Here is a 22,042-nt window from a genome sequence, read left to right on the forward strand (position 1 = left end):
TAATTCCAAATAAATTTATTTTTGTGATTTTTTTCCACTGTACAAAGCAAGCATGTAATCCACTGGACACAGGTGTGACAGCTGGAGATGCCGGAAAGGGATTTCCACTAAAATAAGAGTTCAGATGACCTGGAAGTGCAAGGATAACAAAAATCTCTTACCAGTTGCCACAAACGCAAACAATACAAGTGTTAAGTGATTAGCTGTCAAATGACTACTTAGCACACTCAGTGGCCACTTCATTTGAATTAGGGGTGGGAATCTCTGGCTACCTCACGATTCGATGCGATGCGATTACGATTCAGAGGCTTGTGATGCGAACACGATTAGAACACGATTATAGATGCATCTTTTTTGTGATCAATAGTTTGTCAGTTTTTTATGCATAATTTTTTTCTATATATAATTTCTTTTTACTGTGTACTACTAAAACAAAGCATATTTGTAATGATCCACAATTAAAATAAACATGAAACAGATTAATTTACTTCCATTATCTTTTAATAATTGGAAGGTTACATCTACCAACATATTTCCCATTGCACAGAACCAGCAGGAAAAGTAAAGTGCACCAGTAGCAGCATGTATAAAATTAACAAAATCCAGCATATTCTGAGTAACAAACATGAAAAAAATCTGCCACTATTAAACAAATAGACTTCTGAATTCAAACTAAAATCCTGAGCATAGACTCAATAAAATAATATTTTTACTATATAGCAAAGTCAAAAACAGCTTTCATACAAAATATTAATTATTGTACCAGCGGCTCTCAAACAAGAATAGTGCTTGCAGACGTCAGTATATTATGAATAAACAAATAAACTAGGCTACCCTTATTCACAATTGCAATGTCAGTGAAATAACGTTGCGATGGGAATTATCTGGGTTCCAAAGTGCGCAACAAAGCACAAAACCCACAAAATCCTTTGCAATAAAAGTTGCAATTGACTTTGTGATTCGCTTCGCCTTTTCCGAGTCGGGTGCAAAATTAGTTATCACCTGCTCGATGTGTTCTCTGGTTGGCAGCAACTTCAGCTGGTTGCTTTTCCTCCTGGTTCAAGCAGAAACGTACGATGTGGTTTTTCATATTTGTCGTGTGTTCCCAAAATGTTGCTTGTATGACAAAGCTTGCATATCGTCTGGCTCTTGTCCAGCTCATTTTTACCTTCAACTACGTGAAAGACAAAGTGCTTCCAGACGCTCGCTTTAAATCCAGCGGGTGCGGGTCGGAGTTTATGCTCAGCCATTTGGTAGCGTCTTACACTTGGGTGCGCCACCATAAACTGTCCGGGCGGCCCTTCCACTTTTTGTTCCGTTTTTTTTGTTCCATCAGCATCGATTATTAACATTTATGAATTGATTAACTATAGTCACTGTCCACATCGCGATACATCTAAGAATCTATTACTTCCCCCACCCCTAATTTAAATAGTACCTGGTCTTACCAAATAACATGGAAATCAGGGTTTATATTTTTCTACAGAGATTAACTGGTGTGCCATACCGCAGATCTACTCCAACGCCTTGACAATTGCCTCATTGGCGTCTATGCTGATCAGAACTTCTGCCCTCGCAGCTTCATCGGACACACCAACCAGCTCTGCCTGGGCCTTCTCCAGGTTTGCCTTGGCAGCCTGTGGAAGAGAATATAGCATTATCACTTGACCAGGAGAACTACAGACAAAACACAGCACAACTCCAGACATACTTCATATCCACATCCCAACTGTCAACTAAAGCAAGCACCCTGACACCAAGACTTACGATGGCCATAGACTGTGCAAATGACAATAGGTATGTTAGTTTGAACAAGTGATGTTTGGCAGTTTCTGTCCACTTGTATACTTTTTATGACTGAGTTTTAGGCACACATAATAAGCAAAGCACATTGCTTTGTTATTAATAATGCAATAAAATTTTGCATTCTGCCTGTAGGTGGTAAAAACATCTTTTTGATTTGTTTTGAATGCCTGCAAACAGTTTGTAATTTAAATTTGCATCACTGAAAATGACCCAAAAATTCAAACCTTACCTTTGACTTTCCATTGCAAGGAATTTATTCATTCATTGTGATTTGCAATTAAAAAGACAAGACGTAACTAGTATGTCTAGCTTTAAGCAATTACACACATCACCTGCAAATTCTGTTTTTTACCTTTGCACTTATTTTACCAGCATTGAGTGTGCTATTTGGGTTAGTGAATAAAATGTCCTTAAATAAAACGCAAACATCCTTACATTTACTGATACAACACATCATTGGCCCATTTTGTCCAGTAATTGAGAAATGGATGTAGCTTGGATAACTTGTCTGATGGCATGTCAGCGTCAGCACATATTGCTACAAAATCTTCAACAAACTGTAATGCTTGTGATTAAGGAAGGTGTGTGTGTGTGTGTGTGTGTGTGTGTGTGTGTGTGTGTGTGTGTGCACGCGCGCATGTGTGTATTTGCTTTATGGTTAACACTAAAAGAACTACACTTCCCAAGATGCTTAGAGTGCCGTTCCAGGAAGTAGTGAATTAGTGCAACTCTCATAATTGCAGCCAATTAAGTCGCTTAAAGACAAATAAGTGGAGGGTAACATCTTGACGGAGGTAAAACATGAAAGAGAACCAATCACCTTCAACACATGGGGTTAGAACTGGGTTTTTTGTGAGGGACTGCCGCTTTTACTCTGAAAGCTTCATTTGTCACAGTGCCAATGAAAAAGTAGAAATGCCAAACATGGCTGGAAGTTAAAGGTCTCCCAGTGGGGATTTGACACATCTGCTATAACTCAACAGTGGCTGACCTTTCCTTCCTTATTAACAAGCGCTGCCTCATGCGTATTGTTGTTGCACAGTCCAAGAAAAGGAGGACTCATTTAGTCCTTTGGAGTCAAGTTCAGTGACAGTGGCCTTGCCCAAGGTCAAAGACGGACGGCGACGAGAGCGCAGCGCCTGCATTAACAAGCATGACATTTAAACGAGGCGTCGTGGATCGGACTGGTCGTCACCGGGGGGGCTCCTCGGATCAAAATGAGAGGGAATTAGAAATCTTGCGAGGGTTCAAACAATGCTGTCAAAGAGCGTGTCCCTGCTGGGAGAGGTTCCTGGGTAAACAGCGGTAATTATGACTCTACAACGTGGGTAAGAACACCACATCGCTCAAATCTCATTAAAACAATCCCAATCTATAAAAGATCGACTTGCTCACAATGAACTCTTTCTGAAAAAAAACAAGCTGGGTTTTTCAATACAAAGACTGTTCCAGCTTCATCTTCAGTAAATTTGAACACCATTGCTGTGTCACAAATCAAAACACTGATGCTTCAATACTGTAAGTGTTCGTATACTGTATACAGTGTGTGCAAATTTTGACACTGTAGTGCTGTCTAAGATCAATGCCATTGCGCACTTGCCAGAAATTCTCTCAATATTTACCTGCTTCTTCTGCTCTCATGTTTATATGGTTAATTGCAACCACTCAACAGAGCATTATTGCCAACATTGTCACACACTACTTTCCACTGCTGCGGGTTGCTCTTCAGCGCTGCTATCTCAAGTTAGCCCCTCCCCTTCTTCACCAAGATGGTGACTATGGATGGTAGTATTTGTAAATGTCCAGCATTATGGAAGGATACTGACACTGCACTGCATTACGCTGTACTTCTAGGTGTAAGCGCACTTATGGACTTCAAGTACCAGGGGTGTCTTGATACACTTCACGAGACTATATATGATACTGGGTTCACGACGAGATGATACACAATATTGGGTTCACGGCAACAAGAGGCGATATTTTAACATTACTTTTATGAATGAGCGGTTCTAAACCTGCCTCGCGCACTGCCACTTCCATATTACGTGTATTATCATCCACACTTGCGACACTACAGTTCAGTCTGATAGACTTCTGGCTGCCCTCTTCCCACGAGACAGATTTTCTCTAGATGACAAATATCTGGTGACACCCCGAGTAAATACTGAAGTGCTCAAATGGAGGTACAGCATAAGGATGTCACTAACACTGCTCTACAGCATACAGGCTTCAGGCATTTACAGTGGCATGAAAAAGGGTTTGCCCCCTTCCTGATTTTTTTTTTTTTGCATGTTTGTCACACGAATTTTAATTAGTCAATGACAACACAAATGGACACAAAAATCAGTTTTTAAATGAAAACTTTGATTATTAAGATTTAAAAAATCCAAACCTACATGGCCCTGTGTGAAAAAGTGATTGCGCCCCTAAACCTAATAACTGATTGGGCCACCCCTTAGCAGTAACAACTGCAATCAAGCCTTTGCGATAACTTGCAATGAAATCTTAAATGCTGTGGAGGAATTTTGGACCACTCATCTTTGCAAAATTGTTGTAATTCAGCAAGGGTTTGAGCATGAACCGCCTTTTTAAGGTCATGCCAGAGCATCTCAATAGGACTCAGGTTAAGACTTTGACTAAGCCACTCCAAAGTTTTCATTTTGTTTTTCTTCATCCATTCAGAGGTGGACCTGCTGGTGTGTTTTGGATCATTGTCCTGCTGCAGAACCCAAGTTTGTTTCAGCTTGAGGCCACGAACAGATGGCTGGACATTCTCTTCAGGATTTTTTGGCAGACAGCAGAATTCACGGTTCCATTTATCATAGCAAGTTTTCAAGGTCCTGAAACAGCAAAATAGCCCGAGACCATCACACTACCACCACCATATTTTACTGTTGGTATGATGTTCTTTTTCTGAAATGCAGCGTTACTTTTACGCCAGATGTAATGGGAGAAACACCTTCCAAAAAGTTCAACTTTTGTCTGGTCAGACCACAGTATTTTCCAAAAGGTCTTGGGGATCAAGATGTTTCTGGCAAAATTGAGACGAGCTTTAATGTTCTTTGTGTTCAGTAGTGGTTTCAGTCTTGGAACTCTGCCATGCAGGCCGTTTTTACCCAGTGCCTTTCGTATGGTGGAGTCATGAACACTGATCTTAACTGAGGCAAGTGATACTGTGGGGTCTTTTGTGACCTCTTGGATGAGTCGCCACTGTGCTCTTGGGGTAATTTTAGTTGGCCGGACACTCCTGGGAAGGTTCACCACTGTTTCATGTTTTCACCATTTGTGGATAATGGCTCTCACTGTGGTTCGCTGGAGCCCCAAATCTTTAGAAATAGCTTTATAACGTTTTCCACACTGATTGATCAATTACTTTCTTTCTCTTTTGTTCCTGAATTTCTTTAGATCTCGGCATGATGTCTAGCTTTTGAGGATCTTTCGGTCTACTTCACTTTGTCAGGCAGGTCCTATTTAAGTGATTTCTTAATTGAGAACAGCTGTGGCAATAATCAGGTTGTGACTAGAGAAACGAATGTATGGGACACACAGCCGTATGAAGGCTGAAATAGCAGTTTCAGTCTTACAAGTATACAGGTGTTCTTTGTTGTAGCTGAATCAACCCTATTTTGCACACGTGTGCCATGTTGGTAAGACGCTTTTCTCAGACTTCTATTTTTCTTTATATTTATCCATTAAGTACATTTCATTACATTACATTTACATTCAAATATTTCTTCAACAAACTGCCCTATTATAATTACATAGAGGGAAAATAATCAGTATATTGATAACAAGAGAATAAAGTTGTTCAGTGACACTTGAAAAAGTTAGTACGTAAACAGGATATCCACTTGTGGCTTCCTTGTGGGACAAAAACAAGCTCCAACCTAACCGCATTGCTTGTTTGTTTTTGTCACATTTGGAGTCCGAAGACCAGAAGCTAGGCGGATAACTCTTGTTAGCTACTAGCTAGCTGCCGCCAGTACTACTGTAAGTACAGCCAGTGACAGCTCGGCAAAGTGTGTAAACAGAGATGCAAGAATATTCGAACTGAAATAGGTTTGATAACAGTGATCAAACACGCTGGCATTGACCATCATAGCCTGTGGCAAGTTCAATACGAGACATCATTTTATTGCCAATCCTATGTGACACAGCAGACATGTAGCATTTGCCGTCGTACGCCGATCATTTTTTAGGATTGGCTTTGAAAGGTGTTTATCGGCATACGTCAATCACATGTTTTTTATAGAAATCGGCCGATATTGATGGGTGGCCGATCGATCGGAGCATCCCTAGTTACTACCAATGTAAACGCACTTTGAAAAAGAAAAAAATGCATGGTTCAAGACAACTACAATGCATCCCAATGGGCATCCTATAATTGTTTAAGCGGCTCAACAGTTTGGCGTAACTTTGCAACATTTGCAAACTGATATCATGCAAAGGAGCGTGCACGATCAACATGATTGTTCACACATTCATGGTGTGGAAATGACAGAGTACCTCGTCTCTGATGCGCTATGTCGGACTTCCGCTAAGCAGCTAGAATCAGGGAAGTCAAACAATAAGTGACATCTGTCTCATGCCAACGTAACTTAGGGTTTCAGGATGCTAGCTGATGTGGAACTTTGGTGTAAATAAAGGACGGGAGCTACATCTACGGCTAGGCAAGTTTATTTATTTGCACAGTATGCAACAGTCAACCCACACAACCTTCTCAACCCAGACAACACACTTCCGGCCTTCAAAATAAGAGCACTTTGGGCTATAGCCTGTTTAAATGTGTTAACAAAATAAGGGTGTCATAAAAATTTTACCAACATTGAGGTACAAAACAAAGTATGCTGCTCTTGAAAAGTCAACATCCTTTGTGAAAGTGTACTCATGTAAAAAGTAACGTCATAACATTTATATTCAAGTCGATGCTTTGATATTTATATACTGGTTGAAAATAGCCTGGTAAGAAATTCATAGTAAAGTTAATATCACAAAACAAGCTTCTTCATTTGCACTAGTTTTTCTAGCATGACATTGAAAGCATTCAAGTGGTGGTGCTATTATCATATGACAAAAAAATAAATATGCCTACACTGCCAGCTAGTGGCCTGGCATGGATACTACAACTCAGATCAGTTGATTTTGCAGATTTAGGAGCAGAGTTATCTTCTTTGCCTATATGCTACAAAGTCTGCAATGCCTAAAATTGTTTAAACTCTTGGCTCTAAAATGTCAGTGTATTTTTTGGACTGAGGCTTTACTCACAGCAACGTCCAGCTGGTCCAGCGGTACAGCCTCCTCGGCTAGCAGCTGCACTGAAGAATCAGCGTTGACTGTTACCGACCCACTGCTCACTACATAACAGAGGACAGGTTATGAATACAGTTTATTTACATGAAACTAAAACTAAATATATACAAGGCCACCATGACCTTGCAACCAAAACACCTAATCTTACCGAAATATTTAGCTGCTGAGCCATCGTCATTGAAGACTGTGACGACGCCAGGCCGAAGCACCTGCAAGGTGGGCACGTGGGCGGCGAGTATACCAAACATACCGGTAAGTGTGGGCACGTCGACCTGCTTCACGTTGGCCTCCTTGAAAAACACCTGTAAAATATAGGACAATAACAGCAGTTAATGTCAAAATAGCTGTTTTGTAAAAATACAGCACAATATTGCAACATTGGCTACTGTTCCAGGTTACACCGATTGCAGAATTTCAATACAACGCTTGTATTGGATGCCATTAAAACGTGTGTGTACCTAATGAAGTGTTCTGTGAGTGTAACTCAAGGTTAGAGATGCTTCCCATTATGACAAGTTTGAGTAAAAATTCACTTAAGAGACTCAACTCAAGCTAAGCTCATGTTTCTGTTTAAAACGTACGTTTGGTAGTTTATACGACATTTGTAATGTCATTGTAAGCCAAAATGACACAGGTCAATCACAATGAATGACAGCTAACTTACCTAGTTGAAACCGTCATTTCGGTTTGTGCCATTATAGCAACAAATAAAAGCGTGAATGGTTGCGAGGATTAATTATACGAGCATAAAACGGCAAACTGACATGTAACCGAGTGTTTTAGATATTGCATTTTAGGCAGATATTATGCTACCTAACCGGCTAACGTTAGCTTAGGCCCAGATAGCCTTGCCTACCATTCCCAATGGTAACCGTATAGCTAGCGATGCTACCTGTGTCGGAGAGGCGAAAGTGAAGGACATCTGCTGCGCACCGGAGGCGGCGTCGGCGTAGCAGCGAGTTTGCCTCAGCACCGGGAGGGAACGACGGAGAAATCTTGCTGCCATCATTTTGGAAAAAAATGATTTTGTTCAAGTACAAGTGACTGACAGAGTCCCTCCGAGCCTTGCGTTGATGCGAGCTTGGTCAGACAAGGACGTTGGTAACCTTCCCACGAGGCTTTGCGGTGCTAAAAAGCTGATGGGTAATGTAGTCCTTTGACAGTCGAAATACCGGAAGTAGTGGATATTGGCTATCTGGGGAGGGGAAATTCAACAGATTGAACAACCGAAAAATTTCCCTCATTCTCCAATCCGATTGTTCACAGGTAGGTATTGTTACACTTGCGTTAAGGTATGCTCATTACTTATAAACGAAACAAGTCGCAACACTTTATTTCTGTAGGTAAGCTGCATGTGCTTTCACTATACAGTACTGTATATTAAATACAATGGCATGTAGTTAGAGTGTTTTGCCACTAGATGGCGGCACATTCGTGTTTTAGATTCCGTGCTTCTTTCGGCACTATATAAACTGTATAAACTAATTTACAGGCTTGAGTCATGTGACATTGTTATCAGTAAATTAATCAATGAAATAGTGTATTTGTGAAAATATGGTAGATAAACATTTTAGATGAATTAAAACCAAAGTGAGGTACTTTGAGTGGGGGCATTATTTGATACAATGGATATGCTCAACCCGTCGTCTTGACCTCACAGATGACGTCACTCGACGCGTATCTGACTGCCGGGTGGGCGTATCTTAAACGGTGAGCTTCCATTCAGAAATACCTTTAAGCCTTTTGACTATCTCCACATTAAAAGTCGTCCTTGAGCAGACTATTTCATGTTTTGTCCACTCTGGCCGGACCAAGCAGGTAGAGCAGGTGAGTGCAGTGTGCTTGTGCATGTTGCTTTACATGGACAATGAACACCTTCGATGCCGTGTCTTTACATCGCTGCATTCGTGTATTAAGCACCAGAGTCTATCATATAACCGAGTAAGTCGGTTTTGCATTCATTTTGACTTTTTAGATGATCTGTGTGTAATTTGCTATCTATAACCGATTACTATAGCTAAAATATTGCTGCACGATTTGCGTTGTTAGTGTATTCTTGCATGAGTACACTAGTGCACCTTTTGTTCTATAGGGTATTGGTATAAGCTAGTCTTATGAACCATCGTATATATCAATGGCTGGGATACCCAATTAATAAAACTCTGAGCTCAGCTCATACGTTAATTGAACATAGGATGTTTGTCTTTGTAGTAAAATACATGAGCAGTATAATTAAAGGACACAATCAAATTATAGTGAATATACGCATTAACAATAAATAAAAATATAGAGGTTTTCACGGGTAAACTGAAGTCTATTCCAGCATACTCCGGTGAGAGGCAGGGTACACCCCTGGGCTGGTCGACAGCCAATCACAGGACACCTATAGACAAACAAGCATTAGTCTCCAGTTAGCCTAGCATCCACGTTTTTTGGAACGTGAGAGAAAATCGGAATACCCGGAGAAACTCCACACATAGATGTCCAAATGGAGATTTGAACCCTCAATCTCCAACATGCTAACCACTAGTCCACTGTGCAGCCCTAACGTTTATTCCAAGCAATTCTGTTCCCAGTCGGGATCACTGTAATGTAAATAGAAATAATAAGCTCCAGACGCCATCAAAAACGGTTTTTAACAGTACAGCAACATTCTTAACTGGAATACAAGTGCAAAAAGAAGTTAACCACCGTAACGCATAAAAACAATAACGCTACCTTACCTTTATTAGAGCTATTATAATCATTGTAACTTAATAATGATTAGTAGTAGTAGTAGTAGTAGTAGTAGTAGTAGTTGTATCAACTTGGATTACATGACGACCAGTATGCAGTTCATGGGGCTCACACATAACTGCCCCATATGCCAAAGGCAACTCTATAATGATCATAAGATTATTTGTACACATTCATTTCGCAATCTGCATTAACTGCAACACTCTAGAAGGGAAGATCAACTGGTCATGTCATGACCACATGGTGCTATAGGCACAGTACGTGGGGCTCAAGCATAATTGCTCCATAGGCCAAAAGCAGCTCTAATAAGCATTACAAAGATAAGTTTTGTACTTGTTAATTTTGCAATTGAACAGTTCACTGCTCTGTATTAACTATAAATCACACTGGAAGGAAATATCAACTGTTTAAATCTAATGGGACATCATGGAAATACAAATACAGTCGTCCCTCACCACATCGCGGTTCGAATTTTGCTTCACTCTAACACGTTTTTTCACACATATACAGTGAAACCTTGGTTAGCGTCATTCATTTGTTCCAGAAAGTCTGACTCTAACCGAAAAGGACGCGAACCGAATAAAATTTTTCCCATAAGAAATAGCGTAAATCCAAGTAATCCATTCAAGAAAGTCAAAAATGTTAACACAAAACAAATTTTTGTAGTTTTGCAATTATAGTTTGACATGCAGAAATGTATGTACTGTATATACATAAAATGATGAATGAAAGGTATAAATGAACATCTAAGGTTACTTTCATTCATTGAAGACGTGATTCGTCACGTGTCTGTCCCCAAAGACACAATGTGGCAGCGAGATCTACCACCACCACCTTCCTGTTTTGACATGAGTTGTTTCTTGAATTGGATAGTGTTTCTCACCTGAATACTGTAACCCAAAATGGAGCCAAAGAAAGTTGCAAGTGCCATTATTTTGATAAAGAAGGTGACAAACACTACTGAAATCAAGAAATAACTCATGACAAAACAGGAAAGTGATGGTGGTTGATCTTGCTACCACTTCAGTGGAGGTAAAAGTAGCGTTAAATATTCATTCAGCCTTTTCATTTGTCATTTGTATGCATCTAGAATTGTTTTATGCATGTAAAACGTGTAACATTAGAACATGTTTTGTGTTTCGAGAGCCTACCACTGATGACATCATATACAGGTGACGTAGCCTCCGGTTCCGGTTGCCATTTTGTTCACTAGCTAATAGGATGCTAACAAGGAAGGATGTTTTCTGATTTAGAAAAAAAAATTAAGAATACAGATGGATTCACACAGGATAACACGACAAGACGCACACCATATTGTACGCTAACCGGAGAATTCACAAAAAAACAGACGCAGAAATTTTTTACATTAACCAAAAAATACGCTAACAAGGGCGGACGCTAACTGAGGTTCTACTGTTTTAGCTAATAAATCATGCTGTTTGTGGTTGAATATGGCCTATTATTAGTAAAAAAATATATATACACATTTAATCAAATTGTACATATTTTTTGACTAAATTAAGCATTTTCAAGCATGAAAATGGCTAAATGAACTCAAATCCAAATATAAGCCATTAAAAATACCATTCAAATTGTGAATGTAGTTTCTTACATTGGTCACTATGTGTTGTTGTGTGAGACAAGCACCAGACTTGATCGCAAGAACAATAGGCTTTTATTGCAGATTTAAATTACCTCACAACAGGCAAATTAATAATAACATATCATTCATAACAATCATCATCATCATCATAACACGGGCTACTGTTGTGGGCGTAACCAAGCTAAAACTCAACTCTGAATCCCCGACGTCACTTCCTGGTCTCCGCATGGAACGCATTTACTGCGACACACATGAGCGCGAGTTTTATTTATGTCTTAAATGGCTTATTTTCTCTGATTATATCGACTACATGTAAAGTAAAGGCGAGAGTATGGGTGTTATTTAATGTCTAGAGGGCTCTAATGTTAAAAACCATATTCAGAAACAGCTTTTCTATGTCATAACTACGAAAATATTCCATTTATAAATAAGGAAACTTACTCATCTGAAATTCAGTCATCACGGTCGGGTCTGGAACCAATTAAATGTGATAAACGAGGGATTACTCTAATCCATTACAGGGTAAAACTGTTGCCTTAAAAAACCCAGCTGTACAGCAATGCTTTAAGTAATATTTTAACATTCCTCACTGCCATGAAAGTGCAAAAAGAAGTTACAACAAGTATGAAGTCTAAGCCGGTGATGTCGTGATTGCCTGAAAACTTGCTGCTAGGCAGAGGTAATGGGTCTCAAGACATAATTGTCTACTTAAGAATCAGCACTGCCTTTTATTGCTTTCGGTTTCGAGTGTGGTATTAATGTCAGCTCTCATGCTATATTATTAAACTAAACACCCATGAAGGTCCTGTGTGTTATCTCTGAGGTGCATCTCCTGTTTGCGTAATGTCCAACTTGGCATTTAACCAGCCATGCACGCAGCCTTGCCGTCCTGTTGCTCCAAGGCCACACTGGGCTGCTGCTGAGCTGAGCTAAGCTGAGGGGCGTTGGAGGCAATTCAGTCATCTTCTGCTTGGACTGAGGATGCACCGAGGGAGCTGAGGCGGATTCTCTCAAGCCACACACAAGCCCGCCTGACACACACATCCAGAGCTGCTGCTGCTGCTGCTGCTACTGCTGCTGCGCATTGCCCTCCATCAGGGTAAGACACCAGAGCTGGAAGGAAGTAGCTGCTAGATTTTAGACAGGCTACAAGCATAGGGGCTGTATTTACAAGCTCGGGTGCTGAAGTTGCTGCAGTGAGCGGCGGGCATGTTGCTTCTTCCATGCTGTGGTAAATATCCAGGTTGTGTTTGCGTGCGTGGGGGTGTTTGGTGCTGCGGTAGCAGGATTAATGGCCATTATCTGGAGGCAGCACCAATGGACCTCAGCTTCTGATTAACAGGAAGCGCTGGTGTTTTTGTGTGGGAGGTATAGTTAGGCATTCCAGGTTGATATGATGGAGTAGTCGGTGGCTGATTGTTTACACAGTGCATCTTTTCCATGCTGATTTAACGCATGCATGAGCAGCACGTGAGGGGCACACTTGTATCTTGTTATCAGATTTTTCACGGTTGGGAATTTGCAAGGTTTGGATGGCATCTATGCGCTCTAGTTTCCCTTCTGTTTATGAAATGGCACCATTAGCCAACACAATATTAAGTAGCAAAAGGTGTAGTTTAAGGATGTTTTAATCATATTTGGATGAGAAGGGAGAATTACTCTGAATGTTCTGAACTCCTATTTCAATGGCAGTGTGGTATTGCGTTGCCATATTGTGGATGTAGGCCTTAAATAATGTCACGTCGCTGCGCTTTAGACCGCAAACTTGTTGAGAGTGAATCAACAGCGCTTTTGCTGGTTGCAGCCAAGTACTGCGCTCCATTTTTGCCACAGTGGCTCCAAACCACGATTAATCAACATTCAATTCCACACAGTTCATTCAGGATGGGTTAGATAAATCTATCCTAGCCTAACACTTGGAACTGCTCCAAAATTCTTGCAAGAAGATCAAATGTCAAAAGCTCATAGATGGCAAAGCAGTGATGTGACAATGACGCCCTGGCATGGCCTCGAAGCACTGAATGAAACCAGTTGATATTCCTGTGATATAAGCATGTTTTCATGGCATTCACATGCAATTTCTGTATGTGTGACATTATCTAGTTAAGACCTATGTTAATTGTACTTGATTTAATACAAGCTAGTGCCGATAAAACCCAGCAGCCTGTCTGTTCTGGGTTTGTGACTGAATGAGCAGCTCCGGTAACAGTCATTTCCTCTGTGTGTCTCCCAGGAGGACTCCATAGTTGGCCTGGACCATGAGCTATGAGTCTACTGTTTGGAACATCCTACCAGAAAACTCCACAGTAAGTCAAACTTCCTGTATTTGTATATTTGCTGGTGGAGCTACTTCCCCTTGGACTGTGTGCTCCTCTGGCCACACCGGACCTGCTAATGAACAACTTCCTGACCTGGATGAGAGAATGATTAAATCAGTTATCTAATCCCAAGTTTAATTTCCCCTCACAGAGAAACAACATGATGACAGACTATCTATTCAGTAGCTTTGCATAGAGCTACAATGTTTTTATTCATTTTATTTTTTTACAGAGCTAGCACGTAATGGTTCCTAGGTAACTTTGACATCACATGAGAAACTAGCGGCTAGTCACAGCCAGGTTAGTTACTATTTATCTGTCTTAGGAGGTACCACTCAAGACGGAGGAACAGCAAGATGGCTATGTGCTTCTCCTGGTGATCCTCTCAATCTTACTCGTGGGGACGTTGATCTTTGTCTCCATCCTCCTCATCACCTGCCGCCGTTGCTGCCGAGGAGGTCAATGTTGCGTCAGGTGGGCCATTTTGCCTTTTAACATAAGTGAACTTAGCATAGCAGGCTTAAAATGTGTTTTTATTTATTTTTCTCAATCTGCTGCACCTCTCCAGAAGTCCTCTGGACACACAGAAAACACAACTTCCTGTAATAAAATTATAGCTAACGTAGAAAGTGCTGCAAAGCAGAGCAACCGATTGATTGGCAGGCCTAAAATGTCTTTTTTTTCTCTTTTTCTTATCCTCAAGCTGCTGAGCTGCAAAGTTCCAGGTAGCTTTAGTCCTAGCTAATGTCACCTAATGTCACCTAAAGTCACCTTTACGTGGATACTTGTTGCCGGGCACAATTCAGTCATTTGTGCCCTCCAAGCCCAGTTGAAAGAATTTTCGTACGTCAGCCACATTTGCTACGCTGACTGCTGGCTGCTCCGTTACCTCACAGCAAAGTAAGGACAGACAGAGATTTCATTAACATGAACAGAAGTTATTTAAAACTATTTTTATTCGTTAAACATTGTAATGTTTAACTAATCAAATATAATTAATACAAGTTTAGGTGTACGCACCAATTCAGAAATGCATTAAACAGAACATACATGACCGCTGTCAGGCTCTACAACACCTGCACCACCTGAACCATGTTGTAGACACTATGCTTTCTTTACACTGTTCTCTTTACTTGTCTTGCTGCTGTAACAAGTAAATTTCCCCGCTGTGGGATAAATAAAGTACATACAACAACAACAACAACAACAATATTTTATATACACATACATTTATTTATTTACACAAGAGGGCCATCTACAGGCTCAGGTAGGATACTGCCCCACTTGCTCCTCATTAAAAATTGTCACTGCAAAGCTCATTTTAAATATGTCTACTTACATAATAGATGAGGCTCATTGTAATTGCAAATGAAGCATACGACTGTGTGCGCGCTGCTTCGACAAAAGTCCCACAAGCATCTTTAGTATGATTACACAATGAGCAGAATGTGCAGCAGTGCAATAAAGCAGGGCTCCCCAACCACCGGCCGCCTTCGCATGGCGGGAAACTTTCAGGTGCAATGATTTAAAAAATACACTTGTATTTTGTTTCATTCACATGTTTGTTTCATTGTGTTTTGGAGAGCGGCGACCTGTCCCAATTTGTTCGATGGTCCGTGAACGCACAATAGTTGTGTGCATGTGCTAACTTTCTCCCACGCTGTACAGATAGACTACTATACTGTATTTTTCCCCTTTTTCTTTCACCTCATATTTGGTCCCAAATGCTGATACTATGTGGGAATGCATAAAGGTGAGATTTTGATGACGTTACAGTATTGAGTGCTAATGTGCATATTTGTTCGATGCACAACCTCAAGTTAATTCATGCTAGCACACTGCCTGTTACCAGGCACATCAAACAGCGACGTTATAATCTTCTCTCTGAAAAGCAAACTCCAAGCTCATACTGGTGGATGGTGGGTCTGTATACAAATTAAATTTGATGTTGTTCCTGTCTTAGTTTTACACAATACAGTAGACGCCCCATAAAGTAAATAATCCGTTCCCAGAACGTGTACGTTATAGGGGTTTTATGTTATACGAAGCATAAAATACATGTAAATAGCCTAATCCGTTCCAAGATCTTCCCAAACTCACCCCTGTGGCCCTTCAAAATATTCAAAATCCACCAAATATGGTGGGAAAATATAAGAAAACGTTAGCATAAACATAGTAGAGTAACATTCCAATATAAAATAAGGTAATAAATAAGATTACTGTAAATGAATAAAACTCCGATAATCCCCGATAATCAGCCAATGAGATGAGAGTGTAGGCGGTGCACCGATAATCAGCCAATGAGAGCGTGAAACGTCAGAAGGCGTCACCAAGTATACTCTGTTAGTCATGGAAAATGTTTCCCTCTCTCTGTCGCGCGAGCTATTCAAATCGAATTTCTGAACTTGCACCGACTTGACGCTTTACGTTATATGGAATTTCTTACGTAATACGATGCAAAAACTTTACATAAATTCTTTACGTTCAGTGGAATTTACGTAAAAGGAGGTTTACGTTATGCGAGGTACTACTGTACATCCATCCATCCATTTTCTATGTCGCTTATCTTCATTATCACCCTGGACTGGTCAACAGCCAATCGCAGACAAACAACCATTCACACTCACATTCATACCTATGGACAGTTTGGAGTCGCCAGTTAACCTAACATGCATGTTTTTGGAATGTGGGAGGAAACCGGAGTACCCGGAGAAAACCCACGCAACCCGTGCGGCCCTTACACTATACATAATAAATAAATAGCATTAGATCGCTATAATGTTTTTCAGGCCCGTTGTTTACATTTCGGGAGCCACATACAGAAGGTGTGTGGAGATCTTTTAAAGCATCATGTGCTCCACTTAAATATATGAGAGCAGCAGATAAACAGAGAGCACAGAGCCGCCAAAAGGCAAGGCATTGGCCAGACTGGTACAAATGACGAGTGTAATGAGATTTCATCGCAGCCATCGGCGGTGATTAATCTCACCCTCTCCCTTCCCTTGCTCTGTGTGTGTGTGTGCGCGTGTGTGTGTGTGTGTGTGCAGACTCTCCACGCACGCACATGCACACACACTGATATGAAAACTGTGGGAGCCACACAGGAAATGAAAGACAAGAGGAAGCTCAGATGTGGGAAGACAGTGCTTCTCACACACACACACACACACACACACACACACACACACGCACACGCATAAACACAAGCTCATACATGAAACTCATAGAACTGCAGCAAGAAATCAGATGGAGGGAAATTACTGCAAGGGGATTTCATTCTCTCCTTTCTCCCTCATAAAGTAAATTGCGGGTCTGGGATTTCACTTGGATGGAGCACTGCAAAAGCAAAGATGTTACAGACAGGTTTTTCCTTATCTCTGACTAACCCTCACACATGCAAACAACATATTTTTGGTCAAAGAAAAAAATGATATTTTGGAAAACATTACGTGATGTTATTTTGCTTTTCTGTTGAGCACAAGCTGTTCAGGAAAGCCTTTTGACATGTTTTTTTTTTACAGGAAAGAAGAATAGAGAATAGAAATAATCTTTTTCAGGGTGAAACTGTTGCCATCACAAAGCATTTATGATTTGTTGTAAAGTAACATTTTAGCGTTCTTAACGGTCATACATACTGTACCGTCTCAAAATGAGTTTGTAAATATATATGTATGTGCTTCACACATCTCATTTATTTAACTTCTTAATTTTAGTGTAAGAAAAAGTTAATTGCAAAACTTTGATAAGTGACGGCGCACATGGTGATGCTGGGGTCTTACTGCTTTCAATGCCAGTCTGCAAACTACATGCAACTTCCTGTGTATATTCTTCTATTCTCAAACCCTTCTATTAACAAAAAAAAAAACAAAGAATAAGCAAAGGATGCTCAAGTTCATCTTTGAAGCTCTTGGAGCTGAGGTTTTGTTCCAGAAGCTAATTATAATTTTCGAGAAATTTGGATCCAAATTTAGGCTGAATGTGTAACTCTAATAATAATGAATTGAAAAAAAAAAATATTCCATCCATCCAGCCATCTTCTTCCACTTATCAGCGGTGGGGTTGCTGGGGTAGCAGCCTAATATGAGAAGCCCAGGCTTCCCTCTCCTTGGCTGTTTTGTCCAGCTCCTCCTGGTGTATCCTGAGGTGTTCTCAGGCCAGCTGAGAGACTCCAGCGTGTCCTGGGTCTTCCCCGAGGCCTCACACTGGTCGGATTTGCCCTGAACACCTCCCCAGGGAGGCATCCGGGATGCATTCTGACCAGATGACCTCATCTGGCTCCTCTAAATGCAGAGGAGCAGCAGTTCTACTGCATGTCCCGGATGACAGTGCTTCTCACCCTATGATCTTGTCCTTTCGGTCGCTACCCCAAACAAAACTCATGATCATAGATGAGTGTAGGAACGTAGATCGACTGGTACATTGAGAGCTTTGCCTTTCGGCTCAGCTCCCTCTTCACCACAACGCACCGATACAGTCTGCATCACTGCAGACACCGCACCAATCTCACGTTCCATCCTTCCCTCACTCATGAACACGAAAGACACCAAGGTACTTAACATTTTTTTAATTTACTTTGAATTAATTTTTTTTTTTTAAGTAAAAAAATAATATACACTCCCCTCCAAAGGTTTTTCCAAACCTGCAAGTGTTCACAGACCTTTGGTAGGGAATGTAATTTGTCTAAAAAGAGTATCCTCTCAATCTCAACAACCAATGCAATTTAATGTTTCCCTTTCTGTGCTGCAGTGGCAGCGATGACGCCGAGAAAACCAACGCCACATACACAGAGGAGTGTCAGCCCACCCATGGTAAGACACAGTTGGACAAAGAGGAAAAAGCAGGAAGGAGGGAAGAATGTGGGAGGTTGTATAGTGTGACTGATCCAAAGAGGAGTAACTGGGAGTGAGTGGGACTGGGGAGATGCAGGCTACGGTGATGCTTTTATCATGTCAGCACAATGTCTAATCTATTGCATTGAAGAAATTGCAATTTTCGACCCAAGTTGCTTAAAGTGGTCTCACAATCCCTCAGACACATTTTGATGTCCTGCGGGCGATTGAATGCACTCTGTCTCTGCTGAAAATGATTTAATAAAAGGCAGCATGAAACAGCTTTTCTCTGGCATTTTTTAAAAAGAAGTCGTACCAGTCAGCAGTTTGTTGTATTGGCGTGCTCACCCACCACAAAGCGGATAATATATCAGCTGCTTCAGTTGAGCAGTCAGGTTTTTGAAGCCCATCTGTGACGACAGCAGCATTCACCTGGTTTAATTTCATCTTTTATTTATTTTCTTTGTGTCCATGTAGAAATCACCATTCGGGTGGATGAGTCCGACTGCCTGTCCATGGCCAGCTCTCACGATCAAGAGACAGAGCGCTTCCTCTCCACTGGCACCATGGGCCGGCGAGTCTCCTTCAACGAGGCGGCGCTCTTCGATCACAGCAAGAAGCCCCAGGAGAAAGGTCGCAGGTAGTCTACCCCAGCCACGTAAATAGGTGGACATGTTGTGATTGGGGTTGTATCAGGTAGGTTTATTGTTGTGTTCTGAGGTTGCACCATGAGGTAGAGGTGTGTTGACAGAAGTCACCATCCTGTCATTTTGCATGTGTACTTAAGTACAATGAGCAATTTTGTGAGAAGACAAACTCGTGCAATCAGGAGTGCCAAAGTCTTGTGTTCCAAGACAAAGACCAACTTGAGGGGACAAAACTACAATGCTACCCTCAAAGGTACTGGTTTTGAATTCTTGACATTTGACTTTTGCAACTTGGGAACAGCATACCTGTACATGTTCGGCCGGAAGATATAAACTGTTATCTTAGAGACCAATAACAGAGCATTATTGTTGAGTTGAGGAGCAGAAATGGAGTCTAAAGCCATGCACTCGACCTAGTGGGACTGAGCAGTTTGGAAGGGTAAACCTTATGCTTGCAGGGCACCGTAGATCAAGGCACGATGTCACTAGCTGCACCAGCTACCTGAGTACCTAACCTAACCGTATCACATATCTGAGAAGTAGTAACCTCAACCTGGGTTTGAATCCAAGACAATTTGATTGAATGCAACTACAGAGAAAGCAATTCCCACACTCAAAGTTATTTTCTCCACTTTTCAGATACACACTGACCGAGGGTGACTTTCACCACCTAAAGAACGCGCGGCTCACACACCTCCACATCCCGCCCCCGGCGCTCAAGATAGTCACCATCCATGAGTGCGACTCAGCGGAAAACACAATCGCCATGACAACGCGCCCTGTCGCCAAGTCAGCACTTTCCATCTTCCAGGTGACAGCCTTGTTATATTAGCCCTGTTGCATCATTACTCTTGACCTGGTCCCAGGTGAACATCAGTCACTTCAGTGAGGGCGAGAACATGACACAAACTGATGAACTTCAGGCAAAACGACTAGCTTTGCCTGTGTTTTTTTTTCTTTCAACTGACTGCATACATTGATTTCCCATTTAGCTCTCTATGTTCAATCACTGAGGCTAGCAGTCGAGGAGGGGAGTCGGGATTTGATATTCAATCATAGCTGTTGTTGAGAAGAATATAGTCATTTGTTGTTGCCAGTCCAGTCAAATGAGTCATTCTGAGATAAAACGTGTGTTCCACCTCCTTCAGCCAATGCTGTGCCCCCTGCCTCAAACTGCACTGACCAGCCTGAGCACCATTTCCAGCTGTGCACTCCCTGGAGATACCCTGAACTCAACTGTGGTGGACACAAGCTTGAGTGTGAATACTACTGCTAAAGCCAATGGAAGCTCTGTAAGTTACTTGCAGTATTTTATATGCATTTATATCTGGACAACACACCACCATTGCTGGTTTCTATCTCTGTTCAGATGGAGATGATAACAGTAGGGCCCCACGACCAACGCTGCAGTGTCGGTGCAGGAGAAGGGGCTCCACCCATGAGCGGTGTCACTTCTGTAGGCAGCGGTGCAGCCAGCCAGGGTCCAGTACAGCAGTTCTTTACCAAACTGCGGCGCCATGCTAGTCTGGAGGGGTCCAGTCCTTATTTCAAGATCAAGAAATGGAAGCTGGACAGCAGCCAGAGGGCTTCAAGTCTGGATATGAGAGGTAACAGATACTTCACAGTGTGAGGTGTGTTCCTGCAAAAATAAAAAAATAAAAAGTACTCCTCCTTAGATGTTAAAAGTGAACTAGAAGGGTTTCAGCAATAAACTGAAATGGCGGCTCAGACTTCTTGGATATGCACAGATACGCAATACACAAAGAAGACAGATGGCTTGGTGACGTAACATTTGGTTGTTCCAAATCAGTGTGAGCCTTTAAGTGAATCCTCACTGCCATCCACAAACAACTCGCGTACTGATCCATACCTACCCCGGGATCAGTTGTTCCATCATCCCAAGACTCCAAAGATGATCACAAAGTCTCCCTGAGACTCCGTAACAGTTGATGCTAGATTTAGTTTGAATTAGGTGTCATTTTCTACCCAGCTGTCAACAAACTTTTTTAACTTTAACTTTCATAGGCTCACCAAAGAGAAGACAGTTCCAGCGCCAACGGGCCGCCAGTGAGAGCATGGACCAGGACGACAATGACGCACACCACATTGACCTCATCCAGTACATCGCCCGCACCCAAGACATCCCCTTTTGTCCTGGTCGGCCTGTGCTGTCACCTCCATCGGCACCACCCCCTTCCCTCGGCAGGTATCTTTAATTCCCTTGCCATTCATCCTGTCCACTGCTTTGCTTTGCAATCATTTCGCCCAAAAAATGTGCAGCAATGATGTGTAACTGTTGCTCAAGTTCCATACATTTGAACAGGTCACTTAATTAGAACAAGTCACTGGTATTTTGGGGTGGGTATTGGCAAGGACTTGAGTCACAATACGATACAGTATGACTTGACACTCTACATTTGAACTAAATGTAGTCAAAATACATACATGTAGTTTCAGTAAATGTAAGCCTTAGTCAGTAAATATTGTGCTTTTACCATTTTCGATCATACAGGTTTTAAACAAACAATATCCAGTAAAAGTAACTTTTAAACCTGACTTGTTTGACCAAGATAACACAACACAAATAACATTTCAAAAACAACATTAATAAATTACAACAGTCAATCAAAATCAATGAGCACTTTAGTTAAGGGTGTCATTGAACACACCACACTGAGATGGTACGTATAGTCTGGGGGTGTCCAAACTTTTTCCACCGAGGGCGGCATACTGAAAAATCAAAGAATGTGGGGGCAACTTTTGCATTTTCGAAACCAACCCATGTAGATGTGC

General features: G+C 41.4%; 2 protein-coding genes across 5 annotated transcripts in view; one reads left to right on the top strand and one right to left on the bottom strand.

Annotated features, from left to right (window-relative positions):
• Positions 1–8,253, bottom strand: atp5f1d (ATP synthase F1 subunit delta). Its single transcript, XM_054790146.1, has 5 exons — positions 8,009–8,253; positions 7,265–7,418; positions 7,072–7,160; positions 1,508–1,637; positions 1–129 (listed from the first exon to the last, which is right to left on the bottom strand). Exons 1-4 carry the CDS (start codon positions 8,123–8,125, stop codon positions 1,515–1,517), a joined length of 483 nt encoding a protein of 160 aa, XP_054646121.1. The 5' UTR covers positions 8,126–8,253; the 3' UTR covers positions 1–129; positions 1,508–1,514.
• Positions 8,181–22,042, top strand: part of cbarpb (CACN subunit beta associated regulatory protein b) — a 21,820-nt gene continuing 7,958 nt past the window's right edge. The window contains exons 1-11 of one of the 4 annotated variants that reach the window (XM_054790141.1): positions 8,181–8,382; positions 8,777–8,826; positions 12,323–12,554; positions 13,689–13,761; positions 14,099–14,247; positions 18,520–18,581; positions 19,080–19,242; positions 19,889–20,060; positions 20,398–20,541; positions 20,619–20,856; positions 21,275–21,455. In XM_054790141.1, the coding sequence (XP_054646116.1) occupies positions 13,714–13,761; positions 14,099–14,247; positions 18,520–18,581; positions 19,080–19,242; positions 19,889–20,060; positions 20,398–20,541; positions 20,619–20,856; positions 21,275–21,455 (1,157 nt within the window). In that variant the 5' untranslated portion in view covers positions 8,181–8,382; positions 8,777–8,826; positions 12,323–12,554; positions 13,689–13,713. Of the gene's footprint in view, positions 8,383–8,776; positions 8,944–12,322; positions 12,687–13,688; positions 13,762–14,098; positions 14,248–18,519; positions 18,582–19,079; positions 19,243–19,888; positions 20,061–20,397; positions 20,542–20,618; positions 20,857–21,274; positions 21,456–22,042 lie in introns of those variants that run through there. The other 3 variants (XM_054790140.1, XM_054790142.1, XM_054790145.1) reach the window with 3 other exon arrangements.

This window comes from Dunckerocampus dactyliophorus, chromosome 10 (genome assembly GCF_027744805.1).
Source record: "Dunckerocampus dactyliophorus isolate RoL2022-P2 chromosome 10, RoL_Ddac_1.1, whole genome shotgun sequence".
Classification (NCBI taxonomy): Eukaryota; Metazoa; Chordata; class Actinopteri; order Syngnathiformes; family Syngnathidae; genus Dunckerocampus; species Dunckerocampus dactyliophorus.